General features: G+C 46.2%; 1 protein-coding gene across 1 annotated transcript; it reads right to left on the bottom strand.

Annotated features, from left to right (window-relative positions):
* Positions 1 to 17,218: 17,218 nt before the first annotated feature.
* Positions 17,219 to 18,572, bottom strand: LOC117186781 (ERI1 exoribonuclease 2-like). The gene is made up of 2 exons (XM_033388033.1): positions 17,581 to 18,572; positions 17,219 to 17,524 (listed from the first exon to the last, which is right to left on the bottom strand). Exon 1 carries the CDS (start codon positions 18,423 to 18,425, stop codon positions 17,754 to 17,756), a length of 672 nt encoding a protein of 223 aa, XP_033243924.1. The 5' UTR covers positions 18,426 to 18,572; the 3' UTR covers positions 17,219 to 17,524; positions 17,581 to 17,753.
* Positions 18,573 to 21,390: the final 2,818 nt, after the last annotated feature.

Here is a 21,390-nt window from a genome sequence, read left to right as displayed (position 1 = left end):
TCCGTCCGTCTGTCCGTCCCCTTCAGCGCCTAGTGCTCAAAGACTATAAGATCTAGAGTAACGATGTTTTGGATCCAGACTTCTGTGATATGTCACTGCTACAAAAATATTTCAAAACGTCGCCCCGCCCACTTCCGCCCCCACAAAGAGCGAAAATCTGTGGCATCCACAAATTCAAAGATACGAGAAAACAGAAAATGCAGAATCGTAGAGGATGACTATATCTTCTAGACTGCAAAATCTGAACCAGATCGTATAATTATTATAGCCAGAATCAAGAAAACAATTTCATTCTTTCTCGCTCTGTCTCTCTCTAACACACAGGTTTCATGGTCGGTTTTGCCAATTGCAAAATATGAGTTCAAGGATCTTAGAACCTATAAGAGCCAGAGCAACCAAATTTGGTATCCACACTACTGTGATATCGGACCTTGACCGTTTCGTGTCCAAATTTCGCCACACCCGGCCGTCAGCCATCGGGTGCTACAGGGGGACAAACGGATGACGGGTCGGCTCGCACAACTGTGAACTCGGAACTGAGGCGCAGCCGCTCCGGTTAGTAATACCCGGTGCGGTCTGCGTCTCACACCCCCCCCCTAGGACACAGAGGGTTGCGAGCGAGCCGTCACCCGCCGTAACTGTGCACACCGGTGGAAGTGCGACTATACTCTTCCCGTGAGGGCGGCTGGAAACAGGTCCTAGCACGGTCATGTCTCTGCTAGGATGCTGGCGAATGGTAGTCGGGCGGAGAGAAGAAAACTCTCAGTGAAATTACCCCAATCCAAGGTGACACTGTTATATGCCGAGGGATGCATGGCCGGGGGGGTGCCCGGTCGCTAATATGCGGACTCTGGATACCTGCCGACCTCCAGTTTAAATCAGGCTTCCCGGGGCAAGCGGGCTATGCCTCGGGTGACCATCCCCTTCCCGCCTACTCGTGGGAGCTACTATGCCAAATAATAAACATATAAAAACCAACAAAGCCGCAAAGGAGCTCGGTACTCCTCTTAAAGTACCGGAGGGACAAGCCAATCCCTCTGCACCAGCGCCTGGGAAACCGGGTCCAAAGAAGACGGGGAAGGAGACTGAGTCGGTCCACCGTCTTTAGGCAGCAGCCGCAGCGAGGGGGGGGCCCGAAAAGCCAGTCGGGTCCTTCCAAGTCGGGTGGCTCCAAGGGCGAAGCGGATACCGGGGTGGCTGCCAAGCACAGCGTAATCGCGGCTGGTAAGCGCACCGGGACCGAAGAACCCATGGGAGCCCCGGCGGGCAGCGTCTCTGCACCACGGGGTGGAAAGCCGTCGTACCAGGACAGGAGACGAGCGGCTTTCATCCTGTCCAACGAAGACCCGAACTTCAAGGCGTCAGCCGAAGGAAAGGAGCAGAGGCTGTGGGCCTGCTCAATCCTTCCACTGTTCCAGCCAGCCAAAGCCGGAAAGGGCGCAGCCAAGGCCGCCAACAAGCGGCAACGCTCAGCGGAGGACCCCGCAAATCAGCCAGGCCAAGCCCAGCAAGCCAAGCGGGTGAAGACCCACCTCACGAACCGGTCGTTCGCTGAGGTGGCGAGGGGCAGGACCCTGATCGGTGTCCTGGACAGGGGCGCCGAGGACGGCCATGTCCCTCGCGATAAGTGGCACCTGGTGGAGAACGAGCTCCAGGACCGGTTCCTACTGGAACTGGAGGAGAACGGCGGACCACCGCCAAAGTGTGAGGACGCAGGGTGGCATCAAGGCAAGGTGAAAGCCATCGCCTGCCAAGACGCTCGCTCTGCGGCCCTCTACATGAAGGCGGTGGCGGCCCTAAAAGAGGTCTATCCAGGGGCGAAACTGGAGGCCGTAAAGTGGGAAGATGTCCCTAGTCGCCCGAGAGCCAGAGCGTGGGTCTCGGCTAAGCCTGCAGAGCCTGAGAAGATCCTCAGGTTACTGCAGGTCTGCAACCCCCACCTTCCTACAGCCGATTGGAAGGTGGCAAAGGTGGAGGATATTCAAGGGCAGAGGCGCCAGATTATCCTCGTCCTAAATGAGGAATCCATTGATCTCCTCGCAAAGTTGGACGGTGTAGTGGATTATGGCTACAAGAAGGTCACCATATCCACTTACAAGTCCGATCGCAAGGGCAGGCAAGCGGAGGTCGAGCCAGACCCGGAGCTGCCGGAGATCCCGAAAGAGGGGGCCTCGTGCGAGGAAGACAACCCGGCGTCGGATGCGGCGTCCATGATGTCGGACGATATCTTGGACGACTACGCGTTCGACGAGAGCGACCTAGCCAGAGGTCTCAGCCACATCGTTGTCGGGGAGGAGCTGGAGTCCCCTGACAGCGATCTAGAAGAAACAATGGTGGAGGCGAGCCTCAGGAATGTCGTTGACGCTCCTGCAGATAAACCTCCACCATTGTAAGGCAGCATGCGCTGCTCTACTGCTCCACCTGGCCAAGGGTGGAGCCGACATAGTCCTCATTCAGGAGCCCTGGATCCTCGGAAATAGGGTCTCCGGTCTGAGGACTTCTGACTACAAGCTATATGTAGCTGAAACCGCAGGTGAAATTCGTACCTGCATTCTTGCAAAAAGAGAGTTGCACTTATTTTTGCTCCCAAATTTCAGCAATGAAGACCACACCGCAGTGAGCCTCGAAGGCCAGGAGCGCTCACTGAGGATCTGCTCCGCATACATGGGGCATGAACAACCAGACCCCCCTCCACACGCGCCTCTCCGGGCTCTAATCGCAGACTGCTCGGCCAAGGACATCGGCCTAATTGTGGGGTGCGATGCCAATGCACATCACTGTCAGTGGGGAAGCACTGACACAAACGAAAGGGGTGAGTACCTTTTCAGTTACTTACTGACCACTCAGATGGTCTTACTAAACCGGGGTAGTGATCCCACCTTTATCATTAAAAACCGCAAGGAGGTCCTGGACCTCACGCTTGCCTCTCATGAGATACAGCGTAACATTGTATCCTGGAGGGTCCTGGAAGAGCACTCCTTCTCGGACCACAGGTACGTGGAAACTGTCTTCTCCTTCTCAGTACCGAAGCCAGTCCGATTCCGAAACATCAGGCGGACAAACTGGACTCGGTACTCTGATTACCTCTGTCGTGTTCTCCCTGAGCCCCCATCTGAGGAGGAGTTCTCCACGGAGGCCACGACTCGTCTTCTTAAGATCTTTACCGACGCCTGCAATAAGGCGCTCGACAAAGCATGCCCCTCTGGCAAGAACAGAGGCCGGAAGAAACCTGAATGGTGGAATCCGAAACTGGGTGAACTCCGGAAAGCCTCCCGGAGACTCTTCAATAAAGCTAAGGCTGAAATCGTTGAGCAAAACTGGGCCGAATACAAGGCCAGTCTGTCAACCTACAACAAAGAACTTAGAAAAGCCAAACGCGCCTCCTGGCGTAAGTTCTGCAGCGAAATCGAGAGTAACTCAGAAGCCTCACGCTTGCGCAGAGTTCTCTCGAAGACAACACCCACCCTGGGCTACTTGAAGAACACCGACCAGTCGTGGACTACGTCCAGCGAGGAGTCGCTAAATCTTCTCCTAAATACCCACTTCCCTGGCTGCGATGAAAACAGACCCAACTACCTCGCGCCTCCTTCTGTCGCCTCAAATGCCATCTTGGGACTGCTAAGCCAGGAGAACATTTCCGGGGCGATCAGAAGCTTTAAACCCTACAAGTCCGCGGGGCCAGACGGCATTTTCCCTGCCCAACTGATTCACGCGGGACATAAAGCCAAGATAATTTACGAGGGAATCTTCTCCCACGGGTGCATTCCTGACACCTGGCTTCAGACCAAAGTCGTATTCATACCCAAGGCAGGCAAGCCCTCGCACACTGCCCCAAAAGATTTCAGACCCATAAGTCTATCGTCTTTTCTTCTAAAGGCGATGGAGCGGCTCCTGGGGCTGCATCTAACGGCGTGCATTCCGTCCAGTCTGATCTCAGACTCCCAGAATGCCTATCGGAAGGGAAGATCCACCGAAACGGCCCTACACTCGATCACATCGATCATCGAAGCATCCCTTAATTTTAAGGAGTACACCCTAGTAGCCTTCCTCGACATAGAAGGCGCCTTTAACAACATCCTTCCGACCGCCATCACGGGCGCACTGACGGATCTGGGCGTTGACTCCAGGACGGTGAGCCTGATCGATCAGATGCTACAATGCAGGACGGTTGAGGCATCACTGGGGACGTCAACGTGTACCAGATTTGTCAGCAGAGGCACACCGCAGGGCGGAGTCCTCTCGCCCCTCCTATGGAACGTGGCAGTGAACACACTGCTGCGGGAGATAGAGGGGGGTGGCTGCCGTGTGGTGGCGTACGCGGACGATGTTGCCATAGCATTCTCCGGAAAATTTCCGCAGACATTGTGTGAGTGCATGACAAGTACTCTCACGAAAATGTCGAAATGGGCAGACAAATGCGGGTTAGGCGTCAACCCGTCTAAAACGGAACTGGTGCTTTTCACTAGGAAGTACAAAGTTCCGGTACTGATTCCCCCAAGACTATGTGGGGAAACACTAGTCTTCAGCAACAACGCCAAGTATCTTGGCCTAATCCTCGATAGAAAGCTCGATTGGAAATTGAGCATAGAGGATAGAGTAAAGAAGGCCACAGTGGCCCTCTATACTTGCAGGAAAGCCATCGGACTAAAATGGGGAATGACCCCCTATATAGTTCGGTGGCTCTACACCGCCATCATACGACCAATCATGCTCTATGGAGTGGTGGTATGGTGGCCAGCCTTGGACAGAAGGACATGCCTCAATAAACTCAGCAGAGTTCAACGCATGGCAGAGCTATGCATAACTGGCGGGCTACGCACTACTCCAGGGGAAGCCCTGGATACTGTGCTGGACCTCCTCCCTGTGGATCTCATGGGAAAGAAGGTGGCAACACTTTCCGCCCTCAGAATGAGAGAGGCCAGACTGTGGAAATCATCCGCGGTTGGGCACTCGGGAATCCTGATGAGACTCCCGCAATTACCAGAGAGGACAGATTACTGTATCCCCAGTGATCACCTCTCGACGCCCTTCCCGGTATCAATCCCATCTAGGGAGGACTGGGAGATGGGCGAACCAGGACCTGCAAATGCGGTCCACTTCTACACTGATGGCTCAAAGCTAGACGGCCGCGTGGGAGGCGGAGTCTACTGCAGCGAGCTGAACATCAGTCATTGCTTCAGGCTCCCGGATCACTGTAGTGTGTTCCAAGCGGAGGTTGAAGCCATCAAGGAGGCCATTTCGATCGTCTCCAAATTACTTCTAGATACGCACTTAGTGTGCGTCTTCTCGGACAGCCAAGCAGCTATCAAAGCTCTAGGCTCAATATCGTCGAACTCAGCGACTGTAAATGACTGCCGCAGGTCTCTGCACGAGATCGCAGAGCAGTTAGATCTCTTCCTTATATGGGTCCCCGGCCACAGGGACATCGAGGGGAATGACGCCGCCGACGAGCTAGCCAGGCAGGGTACTACGATTCCTCTCCTACCAGAGAGGGAGCAAGTAGCGATGCCCTTGGCTACGTGCAGGCTCCTAACGCACGAATTGTTCGAGCAAAATGCCAATAGGAGATGGCAGCAAACCGTTTCCTGTAAAGTCTCAAGATTGATATGGCCATATCGATCGAAGAAGCGCTCAGCAGAGCTGTATAAACTCAGCAGAGCACAGTGCTCTGCAGTTACTAGAGCCATTACGGGACACTGGCAGATCGGCACTCACGCCTCTAGACTGTCAATCCCTCATAACGACTTCTGCAGGAGTTGTCGCGACGAGGAGGAGGAGGAATCGGTCCCCCACTTCTTCTGCCACTGCCCAGCCCTTGGAAATCGTCGTCTTCGTATTCTCGAGGCCGCTTTCCTCACGGACATTTCGGACCTGTCCGTAATCAAACCAGGGACCTTGTCCAAATACATCCAAGCCACCGGATGGGACTGCCCTTAACCTGCAGTAGTATGCTCTCACGGTTCGGGCAACGCGAAGGGGCACATGCCCATGCGGCAACACAACGGACCTTTTATAGGTCCAAGTGAGCTTGGGGGCGGGAGGCTCTTATCCCCCCCCCCCCCCCCCCCCCCCCCCCCCCCTCCCGGCTACCGCCTTAACCTAACCTAACCTTCGCCACACCCCCTTCCGACCCCCCAAAGGACGAAAATCTGGGGCATCCACAAATCTCAGAGACTATTAAGGCTAGAGTAACCAAATTTGTTATCCGCACTTCTGTTAGATCTCACTATAAAACGTATATCTCAGAATTTCGCCCCCCCTCCTTCCGCCCCCACAAAGGACGAAAATCTGTTTCATCCACAATATTGCAGATTCGAGAAAACTAAAAACGCAGAATCATAGATAACGACCACATCTATCAGATTGCTGAACCTGGATCAGATCGAATCATTTTTTTAGCCAAAAGCAAGAAATCAATTTGCACTGGCTACGCAGCCCCCGACGTCACGCTTAGACTGATTTTCTGTCTCTCTCGCACGCACTCTTTGTCGTGTCGTTCAATATTAGCGGCGTCTGCCGGAGGAGAGCCATACTGACTAAGTATCGGGTATAACTGTACAGTTGCGGTGTCCGCAGCAACTCACAACGTTCCCCCTCGTTTACCTCTATAACTTACCAGGAAAAATTCAGATTACATGGCACACCGCTTGTGTCAAATAATGTATCCATTACCCTATGAGATGCAAAAATTTCAAAAATATTGGTCATACTGCAAAATACTGTAAAGGTAAAACAATATGCGACTCGAGTGGCCTTCCTCCCCATGACACAACCCCTTGCTCTCGCATACAGTGCGCTACTAGTGCTACCAGTAGTAAAGACTGCCCAAAATATTTTTTAGGTTAGGTTAAGGCGGTAGCCGGGGAGGGGGGATAAAAACAGCTCGTTACAGTAGGTCCAGCACGGTATCCAGGGCTTTCCCTGGAGTAGTGCGTAGCCCGCCAGGTATGCATAGCTCTGCCATGCGTTTAACTATACTGAGTCTGTTGAGACAAGTTCTTTTGTCTAGGGCTGGCCACCATACTACCATTCCATAGAGCATGATGATTGGTCGTATGATGGCGGTGTATAGATTCCGAACTATATACGGGGCCATTCCCCATTGTAGTCCGATTGCTTTCCTGCATGTATAGAGGTCCACTGTGCACTGTGCATTCTTTACTCTATCCTCTATCCGTTTTAGATGGGTTGACATTTGACGGCCTGCATTTGTCTGCCCATCTCGACATCGTCGTGCGATTACTTGTCATGCACTCACAGTTCGTTCACTGCCACGTTCCATAAGAGGGGCGAGAGGACTCCGCTCTGTGGTCTTCACCTGCTGAAAAATCTGGTAGTTGTTGACGTCCTCAGTGATGCCTCAACAGTCTTGCTTTGTAGCATCTGATCGATTAGGATGGACGATCACCGTCCAGGAGTCAACCCCCAGGGCTGCCAGTGCGCCCGTGATGGAGGTCGGAAGGATGTTATTAAAGGGGCCTTCTATGTCGAGGAAGGCTAACAGGGTGTACTCCATAAAGTTAAGGGGCGCTTCGATTTTCGAGTCTAGGGCCGTTTCGGTGGATCTTTCTTCCGAAAGGCATGCCAGGATGCACCCGTGGGAGAATACTCCCTCGTTAATTTTTAGCCAATTAATGGTTTTTGGTCCCACGTGAATCAGTTGGGCAGGGATAATGCCATCTGTCCCCGCAGACTTGTATGGTTTGAAGCTTTTGATCGCCCAGAAAATGTTCTCCTCGCTTAGCAGGTTCAGGATGGCATTTGAGCCGACAGTATATGGGTCTGTTTTTATCATAGCCAGGGTAGTGAGTATTAAGTAGCAGATTTAGCGACTCATCGCTGGACGTGGTCCAAGACTGGTCGACATTCTTCAAGTAGGGTGGGTGTAGTCTTCGAAAGAATTTACGCCAAGAGGCGCGTTTGGCTTTCCTAAGTTCTTTGTTGTAGGTTGACAGACTGGCCTTGTAATCGGCCCAGTTTTGCTCAACGTTTTCAGACTTAGCTTTATTGAAGAGTCTCCGGGAGGCTTTCCGGAGTTCGCCCAGTTTCGGAGTCTACCATTCAGGTTTCTTCCGGCCTCTGTTCTTGCCAGAGGGGCAGGATTTATCGAGCGCTTTAATGCAGGCGTCGGTGAAGCTCTCCTCCTCAGGTGGGGACTCAGGGAGAACACGACAAAGGCAGTCAGAGTACCGAGTCCAATTTGTCCGCCTGCGGGTCCGGAATTGAACTGGTTTCGGTAATGAAAAGGAGAATACAGTTTCCATGTTACTGTGGTCCGAGAAGGAGTGTTTTTCCAGGACCCTCCAGGTTACAATGTTCCTCTGTATCTCATGAGAGGCAAGCGTGTGGTCCAGGACCTCCTTGTGGTTTTTAATAATAGAGGTGGGATAACTTCCGGTTTAATAAGAACATCTGAGTGGTCAGTAAGTAATTAAAAAGAGGTACTCACCCCCTTCGTTTGCGTCAGTGCTTAACCACTGGCAGTGGTTGGGTCAGGTTGGTTATGACCCATGTATACGGAGCAGATCCTCAGTGAGCGCTCCTAGCCTTCGAGGCTCACTTCGGTGTGGTCTTCATTGCTCAAATTTGGGAGCAAAAATAAGTGCCACTCTCTTTTTGCAAGAATGCAGGTACGAATTTAACCTGCGGTTTCAGCTACGTATAGCTTATAGTTTGGAGTCCTCAGACCGAAGACCCTGTTTCCGAGGATCCTAAATGATGACTTTTTAGGCTCCACCCTTGGCTAGATGGAGCAGTAGAGCAGCGGATGCTGCCTTACAATGGTGGAGGTTTATCTGCAGGAGCGTCAGTGACATTCCTGAGGCTCACCTCCACCATTGTTGTTTCCAGGTCGCTGTCGGGGGACTCCAGCTCCTCCCCGACATCGATGTGGCTAAGACCCTTGGCTAGGTCGCTCTCGTCGGACACGTAGCCGTCCAAGGCAGTTCGCAAGATGTAACATGGCAATCTATATCCAAACTAACAAAAACTATTTACTTTGGTTAAGCCCATACTAAAAAAATCATCTAGCAAGAGAATCTCGTGCGGCAAATGTACATTGCTTGGTATCATAGCCGACGACTGCGGATCGCCGGACCATATCAACGAACCCAAATTGAAGTCGCCAGCAACGCAGAGGTGCTGACGGTCTCGCAGAATACCATAACATATATTTTAGCAATGTTTTGAGTGTGTGACAGCTATTCGGTGGAATGTACGATGCGCTAATAGCGTCTCCGACTGGCCAGCCACCGCCACACCAATCTGATCCAGAACAGAGTCACCATCCAGTAGGGTGTGTCTGACGGCCACAATGACCCCACCTTCTCTGCAGCGCTTCGTCTTGGCACAATCTCTGTCCTTACGAAACACCTGGAAAAGGTTAGGATCGAAGTATTCGTTGTCGAAAAAGTTTGAATTGAGCCAGGTTTCAAACAAAATGACAACGTCGAAGTCACACGTAGGGGTAGCCAAGCTGACAGCCTGAGTCTTGGCACCGTCCATCGGCACGGTCCCAGAAAGTGGCGGTGCCGTCCTGTTAGCGGCCACGGAAGATGGATCCAGAGGAGGTTCAGGCATATCCCACTGAACCAAAGGGCCGAGACCCATGCTTGAAACCTGCTTATGTGCCGGAGTCCGAAATAGCAGCACACCATCCTCGTCCAGAAGATTGGACAGGGAGAGCCAATCTAGGTGATGATGCTGAAGAGTGTTCCACATAAGAGTGCACGACGAGCTGCTGACTCTTCGTCAAAAAAGTGCAAGCTGAATATTTTGTGGAGAAGCGGCGATCATAAAACCAAAGGGGTTTCACTGGGGTTTTTTTTGAAGTGGATGAACCTGGAGCTTTCTGAGTCAGCGTGGACGTCCGCAGTGGCACAGCTGCACACAGATTAACTGCCGTCAAATCAGCTTCCGGCCTCTGTCTATGCGCGAAACCCTTACCGATACTGGCCAGAATCTATCATCAAAGACCACGGGGAGCACCAGATAACGCAGATAGATCAGCATCTCGCTTAACCAATTTCACGCAAGAAATTTCCCCCTCCGGCACCTTGAGTTTATTGGCAACAAATTTCACCACCGCTTCTGGCCCCGTCGCGGTAGCAAATTTACCAATATGCAGGTATGCCATAACAAATTAGCAGATTTCTCAAGAGTTTAACTGCACTTGCATGCCAATCGATGCACGTCAGATGAAACGCTCGGCGGCATAAAGAAGAACAGCGGACAGCCTCAAGGTGACGAATTGCATTCTGAGCAGTAATAAAGCGACATAGCGAAAACACAGCCGAACGCAGCGAGAGCTGACTAACGACTACTTAATTTAAATTAAATTTTTTTTTTATACTGGAGGTCGGCAGGTATCCAGAGTCCGTATATTAGCAACCGAGCAACCCCTCGGCCATGCATCCCTCGGCATGTAACAGTGTCACTATAGATTGGGGTAATTTCATTGAGAGTTTTCTTTACTCCGCCCGACTACCATTAGCCAGCATCCATGGCAGAGATATGACCGTGGCAGGACTGTCTCAGCTTTCTTTCGGCTGGACACCAACACTGCCTCGGTCTTGTGGGGAGCGAGTTCGAGCCCGACCCTCTCCAGCCACTGTTGAATACGCGCTATTGTCTGGTTGCAGGTCTTCTCCAAGTCTCCGGCCAAGAGTTTTCCCACCACTAGAACAGCCACATCGTCTGAAAAACCCACCATATGCACTACGTGGGGGAGGCTGAGTCGCAATATGCCGTCGTTCATTGCGTTCCACAGTGTGGGGCCCAGCACCGACCCCTGCTGGACGCCTGCAAATACCTCCTATTGCTCCGTGCCGGCCTCGGTACCTGGGTGTGTCGAAAGTCTCTAGCGCCCTTAGGATGCAGCTCCACATCGCCGTGTTAAACACGTTCTTAATGTCCAGCGTGACCATTATGCAGTGCTCCTTACCGCCACGTTTCCATCTAGTGCTGGCTATTCCACCACTCTACCAACGGAATCAATCGTCGATCTGGCCGCAGTGATAGGGCGTGTATGAGGGCTATGCTTATGCTTATGGTTAAGTATGCGTCGCTTACATATATCTATAATGATAAATGTTAGGTATTATATTAATATCTATATACGGTCACACCATCCAAGGGAGATAGAAAAAAAGAGAATCTTGAAGACAACGCGTGCTTAAGTCTGAGTGTCAATACACTACATAATTGGCGACGAGCATAAAATAAAACGTATTAATATACATACACATGTTAAAAGTGCATATAATATATGAATAGCAACATGACGAAAAATGAAGCACCAACATTCTATCAAATGGCTGAGTTTTCGCCACACCAAGAAACGTTCTGCATTTGGAAGGAAAAATTCGACATACATTTGTGCGAATTGAATGTGAAAGAGGAAAACACAAAAAAGGCAGCTTTGTTGAAGTCGATCGGTACAGCGGCTTACACTGTACTACATAGTTTGTGCAATCCGGTATCACCCGTATCAAAAGCATACAAAGAATTATGTGAAATTTTAAAAACACACTACACACCACCTACACTCATATTCAGAGAAAGAAAAAAATTTCACATGTCCACAAAAAGTGAAGATGAGACTGTAGCGGAGTGGTATGCTCGAGTTAAACAATTGGCATTGGAATGCAAATTTGGCTCAAATCTGGAAGCGTTTGTATTAAACCAATTTGTGATGAGCCTTCCCAACCCTATATATGAAAGAATATGTGAAGAAGACGAAAATCTAACTCTGGCTGATGCACTCAAGAAGGCGATGATCATGGAGACGAAGATCAGCACAAGGAAGACAGAACACAACGTCAACTACATGCATCAAAGGAACGGGACTAGTCAATGGCAGAGGCAAAGAGGCGAGAACAGAGATCAAGCAAAGAGCAACGGCAGAAGTCATTTCAAGGGCAACCGAAACGTGAGTTACAGAGGCGGCAGAAGCGACGGTGACGGCGACGGCGAAAACGACTGCGACGCTGGCAGAGAAAAGAAGCAGCAGCCATGCACACACTGTGGCTGGCGAAATCATAACTCAAACAATTGCAAGTATAAGGCATGCAAATGTCACAGCTGTGGAAAAATAGGTCACTTGGCGAGCATTTGTAAAAATAAATCAAAAAAATCCGTAAATTATGTATCTCAAACAAAACATGACACCTATTCTGATAATAATTTTGATAATGATAATTATAACTTTTCTATCTATAGCGTTGATACAACCTCAACTAATGGAGTATATTATTTACCTGTAAAAATTGATGGAAACATAACGAAAATTGCTTGCGACACTGGTGCACCGTGCACATTGGTTCCAAAAACATTTTACGAAAGCTTAAATACCAGCAGACCACTTAGAAAATGTCTAGTTCCATATGTAGATTACAATGGAGATTCAATCAAAGTTATTGGTGAGTACGATGCAACGATCGAATATCGAGGTCTAAAAAAACAAATTGTTGTTGTTGTAACCAATGCAGTGAGTCCACCTTTGCTAGGTAGAACATTTTTGAGAGCTTTTAATTTTGAGTTAATGCAGGTGAACAATGTGTACGTAAATGAACCAAATTCTGTAATTACAGAACAGATTAAATCGGAGTTTGCTGAAGTTTTTGAGCCTCGTTTAGGTTCATATACTACGAATACGATATCGTTACTATTAAAAGAAGATGCAAAACCAATATTTTTCAAGCCTAGGTCAGTACCATTAGCATGGAAAGAAAAGATTGAAGTGCAGTTACGAAAATTCATAGATGATGGAATTTTAGAGCAAGTTGTTAGTTCTGAATGGGCAACACCTTTGGTACCGATTTTAAAACCAAACGGTGACATACGAATTTGTGGTGACTATAAGGTTACATTAAACCGGTCTTTAGTCGACGTAAAGTATCCACTACCTCGAATAGACGACATTTTTGCAGCGCTTGAAGGGGGTACACTGTATTCAAAACTTGACCTGTCAAATGCTTACAATCAGCTAAATTTAGATGAGCAATCTCAAAATTTGTGTACTTGGAGCACACATATTGGACTATTGAAAGTTAAACGCTTACCATTTGGTATAAAAACTGCAGCAGCTATTTTTCAAAAAACAATGGAAGGGTTGTTTCAGGGTATGCGAGGAGTTGTGGTTTATCAAGATGACATAACAGTTACAGGACGAGATCTTCAAGAACATATTTCAAACCTAAAAGCTGTACTCAGAAAACTGAAATCAGTTGGACTTAAATTAAATGACAAGAAATGTGAGTTCTTTAAATCCAAAATTTGTTACCTAGGATTTTCAATTGACAGGATAGGACTGAGCAAAAACAATGATAGAGTTGCGAGTGTATTGTTTGCACCGGCTCCGGAAAACGTATCACAGCTTAGAGCTTTCATAGGCATGGTAAATTATTATTCAAAGTTTATCAATAATTTCGCTCAGATAATGAGTCCTTTATATGCATTATTAAAGAAAAATACAAAATTTAATTGGACACGCGAATGTCAGAGTGCATATGAAGAGGTAAAGAAAGAAGTAACTTCTGAACAAGTTTTAGTTCACTACAACCCAGATCAACCGTTAGTATTAACGACTGATGCTAGCAGTCATGCAGTTTCAGGTGTTTTATCACATAAATGCAATGAAGATATCAAACCAATAGCATTTGTATCAAGAGCATTATCCAAAAGCGAGCATAATTACAGTACAATCGAGAAAGAGGCCCTGGCTATAGTGTTCTGTGTGAGTAAATTAAGACAGTATCTTTTAGGAAACAAGTTCATCCTTCGAACAGATCACAAACCATTACTAAGCATATTTGGAGACCTGAAAGGACTTCCATTGATGGCCTCTGCACGAATGCAAAGATGGGCACTGACTTTGTCAGGTTTTCAATATACAGTTGAACACATAAAGGGGACCTTAAATATAGCAGATGGACTCTCAAGAATGCCTCAATGGGAAACGGCTGTACCAAACGAAGACTATAATTACATACATTTTATACAGTCCGGAAAGGTGTTCAAAATTAGCTTCAAAGAAATAGCTCGTGAAACACGACGTGACCCAATATTATCAAAAGTTTGTGAGGCAATTAACACTGGTTCGAAGACAAGATTAAAAGGCAGCGAGTTTTCTGCCTACATCTCTAAAACAAATGAACTTTCAGTGGAATATGATTGTATCTTATGGGGACACAGAGTAGTAATTCCAACCAAACTGAGACAAGCTATTTTAGCAGAATTTCATGCATCGCATTTGGGAATAGTAAAAACCAAAATGTTAGCACGTTCTTAAGTGTGGTGGCCTTGCATGGATTCTGAAATTGAGAAATTAATTCGAGATTGTATTCCTTGTCAGGAACTACAATCAAGTCCAGAAAAGAGTCTGTTAATACCGTGGAAATCCACAGGAAAGGCTTGGAGTCGAGTACACATAGACTTTGCAGGACCAATTAGAGGTTTTCATTTATTGGTTATTATAGATTCTTATACAAAATGGGCAGAAGTATTCAAAACGAAGGAAATAACTTCATTGTTTACTATCAACAAGCTTAGAGAAGTATTTTGTCGATATGGTTTACCAGACGTGTTAGTTAGTGACAATGGACGACAGTTTACTTCTGATGATTTTAAAACGTTTATGAAAAACAATGGTGTTAATCACATTTTTACTGCTCCAGGACATCCAGCGACTAATGGTCAAGCAGAAAATTTTGTAAAGACTGTTAAGAAATCACTATATGCAAACATAAAGGCTAATGAAAGACAAGATTTTAATACAATTTTAAATAGATTTTTGATCGATTACCGAAATACGATTCATTGTACTACGGGCGAATCTCCTGCTAAATTATTTTTTGGTCGTACACTAAAAACAAGATTTTCGTTGTTAAAACCACCTACGGTCGAAAGCATAATAAATAAAAAACAGACTGAGTGTGTTGTAAATCACAAAGGTAGACGAAGCACAGAATTTTTAAAGGGTCAAAAAGTTATGGTTAGGGACTACAAAAATCCTAACAAAGCAAGCTGGACTCAGGCAACTGTAAAACAACAACTGGGCCCGCGTTCGTATTGTTGTATTTTGGCGAACAATAACAGAGAAATAAAACGTCACCTGGATCAAATTAGAAACCAAAGCACTAACAATCATACATCGCCTAATGCGAAAACACCTGATGTCGAAAGCAATTGTTCAGTAGATGACAATTCCAAAACCAACAATGAACAAATAGTTTCTCAACCAACACCCACCAGGAGAGAGTTGAGACCACGTGAGGCAGGGAAGGTAGTAAAGCGTATTTAACAATAAAATAATATAAAGAAAGGAATTATGAAATCAAATTATGTACAAATTAAACACTGAAACAAATACTAAACAGATTAAGAAGAAAGAAAAATACGAAATCACATACATTTTATATACGCTAATTAGATTAAGTACACAAATCAAATTGTTATAAGAAAATAGATTTGTAAATGACATGTATATTAAACATCTAAGGAGAGGCGTGTTAGGTATTATATTAATATCTATATACGGTCACACCATCCAAGGGAGATAGAAAAAAAGAGAATCTTGAAGACAACGCGTGCTTAAGTCTGAGTGTCAATACACTACAATAAATACTAAAGGGCTCATTTAAATGAAATAGCTGCAAATGCATTAGACTTATTGACCTCCAGCCATAGCTTATAGAAGTCAATTGGTGAACAATTGCAACTTTTCTGTGGCAAGGTACATCGGTTCCAGGGTAGTAACAAGCCTATTCAAATCACCCCACTCAGCTGCACTTAATTTCATGTATCTTTTGAGGCACCCTTCGCAAGAGTCTTCAAATGGTTGCTGCTTGCTCAACATAGTGTACGTTGGGTTCCAACGAGCCTATTGAGTCCTGTACAGCCGACAGAACTTTTGCGGCGGTCACTAGGTCATTACAGGCATTCTTCTCATCATCTTTACCATTTACCACCGAAAAATTCTTTTTCTTTTCAGGCACTTCGGATTCTTTGGAATATGAATACTCGTAGAAGCCTACAGGAACCGCAGGAGTCGGTCACAAACCGAACAGAGGCCACATGGTATGGCCCAGGGTATGGAGCAAGTCTGTCTGTTTCCAACACTTCCTCTAAGTGACACTTCACAACTTGGCTAAGGGATGCAAGCAAATTCCATCTTGAATCCGCATTCTTCTGTAGATGCTCCGACTTGAATAGGGGATTAGATTCAAGGCCAGACTGGAAATTGCGGCACAGAACATTTCGAAGGAGATAAGTCAAGTCTCTCAATTGTTCCCACTAAAAACTCCACTAATATTATCCTACTGAGATATATGTACATATATTCAATATTCGCATTGGGCTATATCTAAACTCCAATTCTATGACAATTTGGATGTCTCGTTTTTCTTAATTTCTCTAATTTAGTTTCGACAAAATATCGAGCTATTCTTGCTTTCCCATTTGGGAATTCGACTACTTGAGTGCTTGGAGGGGTCCCAGAGGAAAGTGATCAGCAAATATACAAACATTGTGCCAAAACGTTGGGCGGTAGGATCTTCCCAACCTCCTGTTCCTGGATGTTTTAATCTTATTTTTATACCGTATCACCTAGTGTAGGCGATGAAAATCGATGAAAAAATAAGTCCATATTGAAGACTATGGCTAATCATTACCAAGTAAGTATGAATAGTAGCAAAATGTGTTTGCTATAAGGCCATATTTATTGCTATGATTAGATGTACTCGTACGTAGGTGTTTAGATTGTAGATGTGGTAGCTGCGATTGCGATGCACATCAAATTTAAATTCATATCAATTGCTGTCAAAAGAAATTAGATAAAATACATAACAAAAAAAAAAAGAACAATTTGTATACCCCCCCTTTCATAAGGAACCTATAAAGTATATATGTATGTATATTCTTGATCAGCATCTATAGTCGAGGGTCGATAGAGCCATGTCTGTCTGTCCGCCCGTCCGTTTGTCCGTCCCTATGAGCGCCTAGTGATATGTATTTCAAAATTTCACCCCACCCTCTTTCGCCATCACAAAGGACGAAGATCTGTGGCATCCACAATTTTGAACAATCATGGAGAATAACCATATCTACCAGATTGCCGAATCTGAATCGGATCGGATCATTATTATAACCGAACAAATCAATTTGCAGTGGCTACGCAGCGTATTAAGTGTATTAAATATAATCAAATAAATAAATGGCTTTTTTTGTGTTCTGGCTCATTCTGCTTTGGTGGGATGGCTAATGGCTTCTGGCAGGCGATCGGCTGTCATTGCGATGCACATCAATTTAATTTATGTTAGATAAAATATAAAAAGAAAACAAGATAATTATTTTGCTATTACATTTGTGTTCAGATTATGCAAAACTCATAATCATTCTCTACACCCAATAGGATAAATGAGTGGATTTTTAGTGTTGTGGTTTTCTTGCTGGCTTTTGATATCCAGATGCAGGTGCTGGGGCTTTGCTGCGATGGCGACGCACTTCAAATGTCAAGTCGTTATTTCTGTCAAAAGAAATTATGTAGATAATAAAAAAACAATAATCTTATTTGGCGTTTACATTTGTGTTTAAATTGGGCCCATCTTTTAGTCAGCATTAGTGTCCTTGGGTTACTGTGGCGTTGAATATTAAACATAATCCAACAAACAAATGGATTATTATGCTCTGGCTGGGGGGCTCTGGCTCTGGCTGGGATGGCTAATGGCTGATGGCTGATGGCTGACCGCTTAAGCTCAGAAGCCACGGTTCTCGTTGAGCTCCTTATGTGGTGTCAGATCCTTGGTGATCGAAAAGGGGGCTCCATCACGAGACATCTTGCAAATGAGATTGCCCAGATTCTTGGCATCATCGATGCCGGAGTGAGCACGTCCCTGGAAGGTCAGCCTCACATGGGCCAGGGCATTGTCGAAGCTGAAGGGACGATACTTGTACCACTTCTTGTAGATGGCCCTCGCGTCTATCCACTGATTGAAGCAGGTTGGTTTACGTATATTCTTGCGTGCGCACTCCTTGGCAAGACAGATTCCAAAGTCCCAGTTCGCCCAGGTGACGAAGAAACAGTTTCCCTGTGGATTGGTCATACTCATCTTTGGTAGCACCAGGTTGCGGGCGCTCAATTCCTTCTTCAGCCACTCGATAAAGGAATTGAGTGCCGTCTGCAGTGGCACTCCCGCCTCCACAGTCTTCTGCTGAATGCCCGTCAGACTGGTACAGTATTCGCTCAGTTGCGGCGACTCCACGGGCATCACGTACTTGTGAAACTCCGCCTCGACCATACCCGTTTTCAGATTGACCAAAATGGCTGGGAACTCAATTATCTCCGACAATCTAAATTGTTGAGCCGGTTGATTTTCCCAGCAGGTGACCACGAAGTTCACGGATATGGCATAAGTAAAAGGATGCATTGTCAACTGCTTGGATTTGCGTGAATTCTGTTTCGTTAACTGGATCTGGACGAGCTCCTTTCAGGAATATTCTCTGATGTATTAGCCCAGTTGCTATGTACACTTTTATGAAGGCCGACTGTGTTTGTGCAATTCCAATTGAATTCTTTTTCTTTGTAATGTAATATGCTGCCGTTTTTTTGACAGTGCTTGCAGTTTTTGCTGAGTAACGATAACTTTTGACCTATCATTGGGATTTGTGAATTTATTCGATATCTATCGATTTTTAATAAAATGCGACTTTGTAGTACAATTGTCAGTCGGTAAATAAAGCGCAGTGAAAAGCAAAGTTTAGTGCCTTTTACGAAAAGGAACGTTGTGAGTCGCAGCTACGGCCGCGATTTTAAATTTATACCCTAGCAATTAGTGCGACTGAAAAACACATAGTATAGTAAGTGTGAGTGAGACGACATATGTTGATGTTGATTAACCCTCAACAGGCTCGTGGGGTTTAAAATTTTAAAATAAAATGATTTTACTGATACAGTAATATTTAAATTTTGTGCAGCCATTAATAATTTTGCTTCAAAATTTTTAGGAATATTAAAATGTTCTTTTACATAATATATAAATATTACTTATAATTCTTTGAGTTTTTTTGTATATGCTATTTATGTAATCTAATATGCAATATGTCATTTTTTTGAGGTTGGAACAAAAGGGTTAAGCACATATCAAAAAATTCGTCCGTGAATAGTGTTGTGTTGCTCATGAGTAATGTTTACCCAACACTATCCGCATCAACAAGCAAGCATGCACTGACGATAAGGGACAACACGAACGAGCTTCGGCTTTTGACGAGACCGCCGTGTATAATTTCATCATGCCCTACAATAAGTCAGTGCATACTGCACGATGAAGAGTGTGTGTGAGAGTGAGATAGATAGAGAGAGATAATGAAAATGAGTAAGCGCGTGAACGGCGTTGCGTAGCCATTGAAAATTAATATTTTCATTCCGGCGTTATAATAATCATTATCCGATTTGATCCAGACTTCCAGATTATTCTGGCTAGTTAGTTTTCTCGTATCTTCTGTTTATGCTCCAAACCTCAATTGTAACGAACCTAAACGGGTCTACAACACCGACCCCAACGCGAATTCCGACTAACAACATTTAAGACACCTCATCCACTTTTTCACTCGCCGCCAAGAGAATACCCCATAAAGTGACGACTAATCATACCCGGTCACGCGGATACTCCACTTCGGTCCGAGCAACCGATCAGGTGCAGTCTTCCAGGTTCATCAACCGCGAAAACGATGACACACCAAGGAAGACCACGACGAGCACCAATGGCAAACCCGCCGAGTTGCCAAAATACGGACCCCAAGTCGGAGAGGAATAAGCCAGGTCAACCCACAACTGCCAAATTGGCGAAATGCGAGCCCGGCTCCGAGTCTAGACGTTACCCCGCAGAGTAACTCGGACTCACCAAAAACATAATAAGAAACGAAGAAACGAATAAAAGCCAAACCAAGTATTTAAATAATATGAACAGCGTAGGTCATTACAAAGGGTCGAGGCTCTGGCACTATTCCACTCTACGTCCCTAAGCACAGTTCGACGCACACCACAAGTGACTCTCGAACAGGCTCCGCTCCATCCTCTCTGCCACAGGCCAACCACAACGCCTCCGTTATGGTTCCATCCATCTATAAAATTCTTGTGGATTGACCTTGGACGTAACTGAGCTTACCTCAGCCGGACATAGGTCCATCACACAATTATATTTCAAACGACGAGATTCTAAAAGAACTTTAAGCCCAAAGAGCAGTCGAGATTTTCAAATACACTGGCCAAGTCGATGGCAAAGCTACACCCACTGGAGAAATCCAGCTTATTTTTATACCCGATACTCAAAATGAGTATTGGGGTATATTAGATTTGTGGTAAAAGTGGATATGTGTAACGTCCAGAAGAAATCGTTTCCGAACCCATAAAGTATATATATTCTTGATCAGCATCAATAGCCGAGTCGATTGAGGCCTGTCTGTCTGTCCGTCTGTCCGTCTGTCCGTCCGTCCGTCCGTCCGTCCGTCCGTCCGTCCGTCCGTCCGTCCGTCCGTCCGTCCGTCCGTCTGACCGTCCCCTTCAGCGCCTAGTGCTCAAAGACTATAAGATCTAGAGCAACGATGTTTTGGATCCAGACTTCTGTGATATGTCACTGCTACAAAAATATTTCAAAACGTCGCCCCGCCCACTTCCGCCCCCACAAAGAGCGAAAATCTGTGGCATCCACAAATTCAAAGATACGAGAAAACAGAAAATGCAGAATCGTAGAGAATGACTATATCTTCTAGACTGCAAAATCTGAACCAGATCGTATAATGATTATAGCCAGAAGCAAGAAAACAATTTAATTCTTTCTCGCTCTGTCTCTCTCTAACACACAGGTTTCATGGTCGGTTTTGTCAATTGCAAAATATGAGTTCAAGGATCTCAGAACCTATAAGAGCCAGAGCAACCAAATTTGGTATCCACACTCCTGTGATATCGGACCTTGACCGTTTCGTGTCCAAATTTCGCCACACCCCCTTCCGCCCCCCAAAGGACGAAAATCTGGGGCATCCACAAATCTCAGAGACTATTAAGGCTAGAGTAACCAAATTTGTTATCCGCACTTCTGTTAGATCTCACTATAAAACGTATATCTCAGAATTTCGCCCCCCCTCCTTCCGCCCCCACAAAGAACGAAAATCTGTTTCATCCACAATATTGCAGATTCGAGAAAACTAAAAACGCAGAATCATAGATAACGACCACATCTATCAGATTGCTGAACCTGGATCAGATCGGATCATTTTTGTAGCCAAAAGCAAGAAATCAATTTGCGACGTCACGCTCAGACTGATTTTCTGTCTCTCTCGCACGCACTCTTTGTCGTGTCGTTCAATATTAGCGGCGTCTGCCGGAGGAGAGCCATA

The sequence above is a fragment of the Drosophila miranda genome, chromosome XR (genome assembly GCF_003369915.1).
Source record: "Drosophila miranda strain MSH22 chromosome XR, D.miranda_PacBio2.1, whole genome shotgun sequence".
NCBI classification, from domain to species: domain Eukaryota; kingdom Metazoa; phylum Arthropoda; class Insecta; order Diptera; family Drosophilidae; genus Drosophila; species Drosophila miranda.
This window is presented reverse-complemented; position numbering and strand designations above follow the sequence as displayed.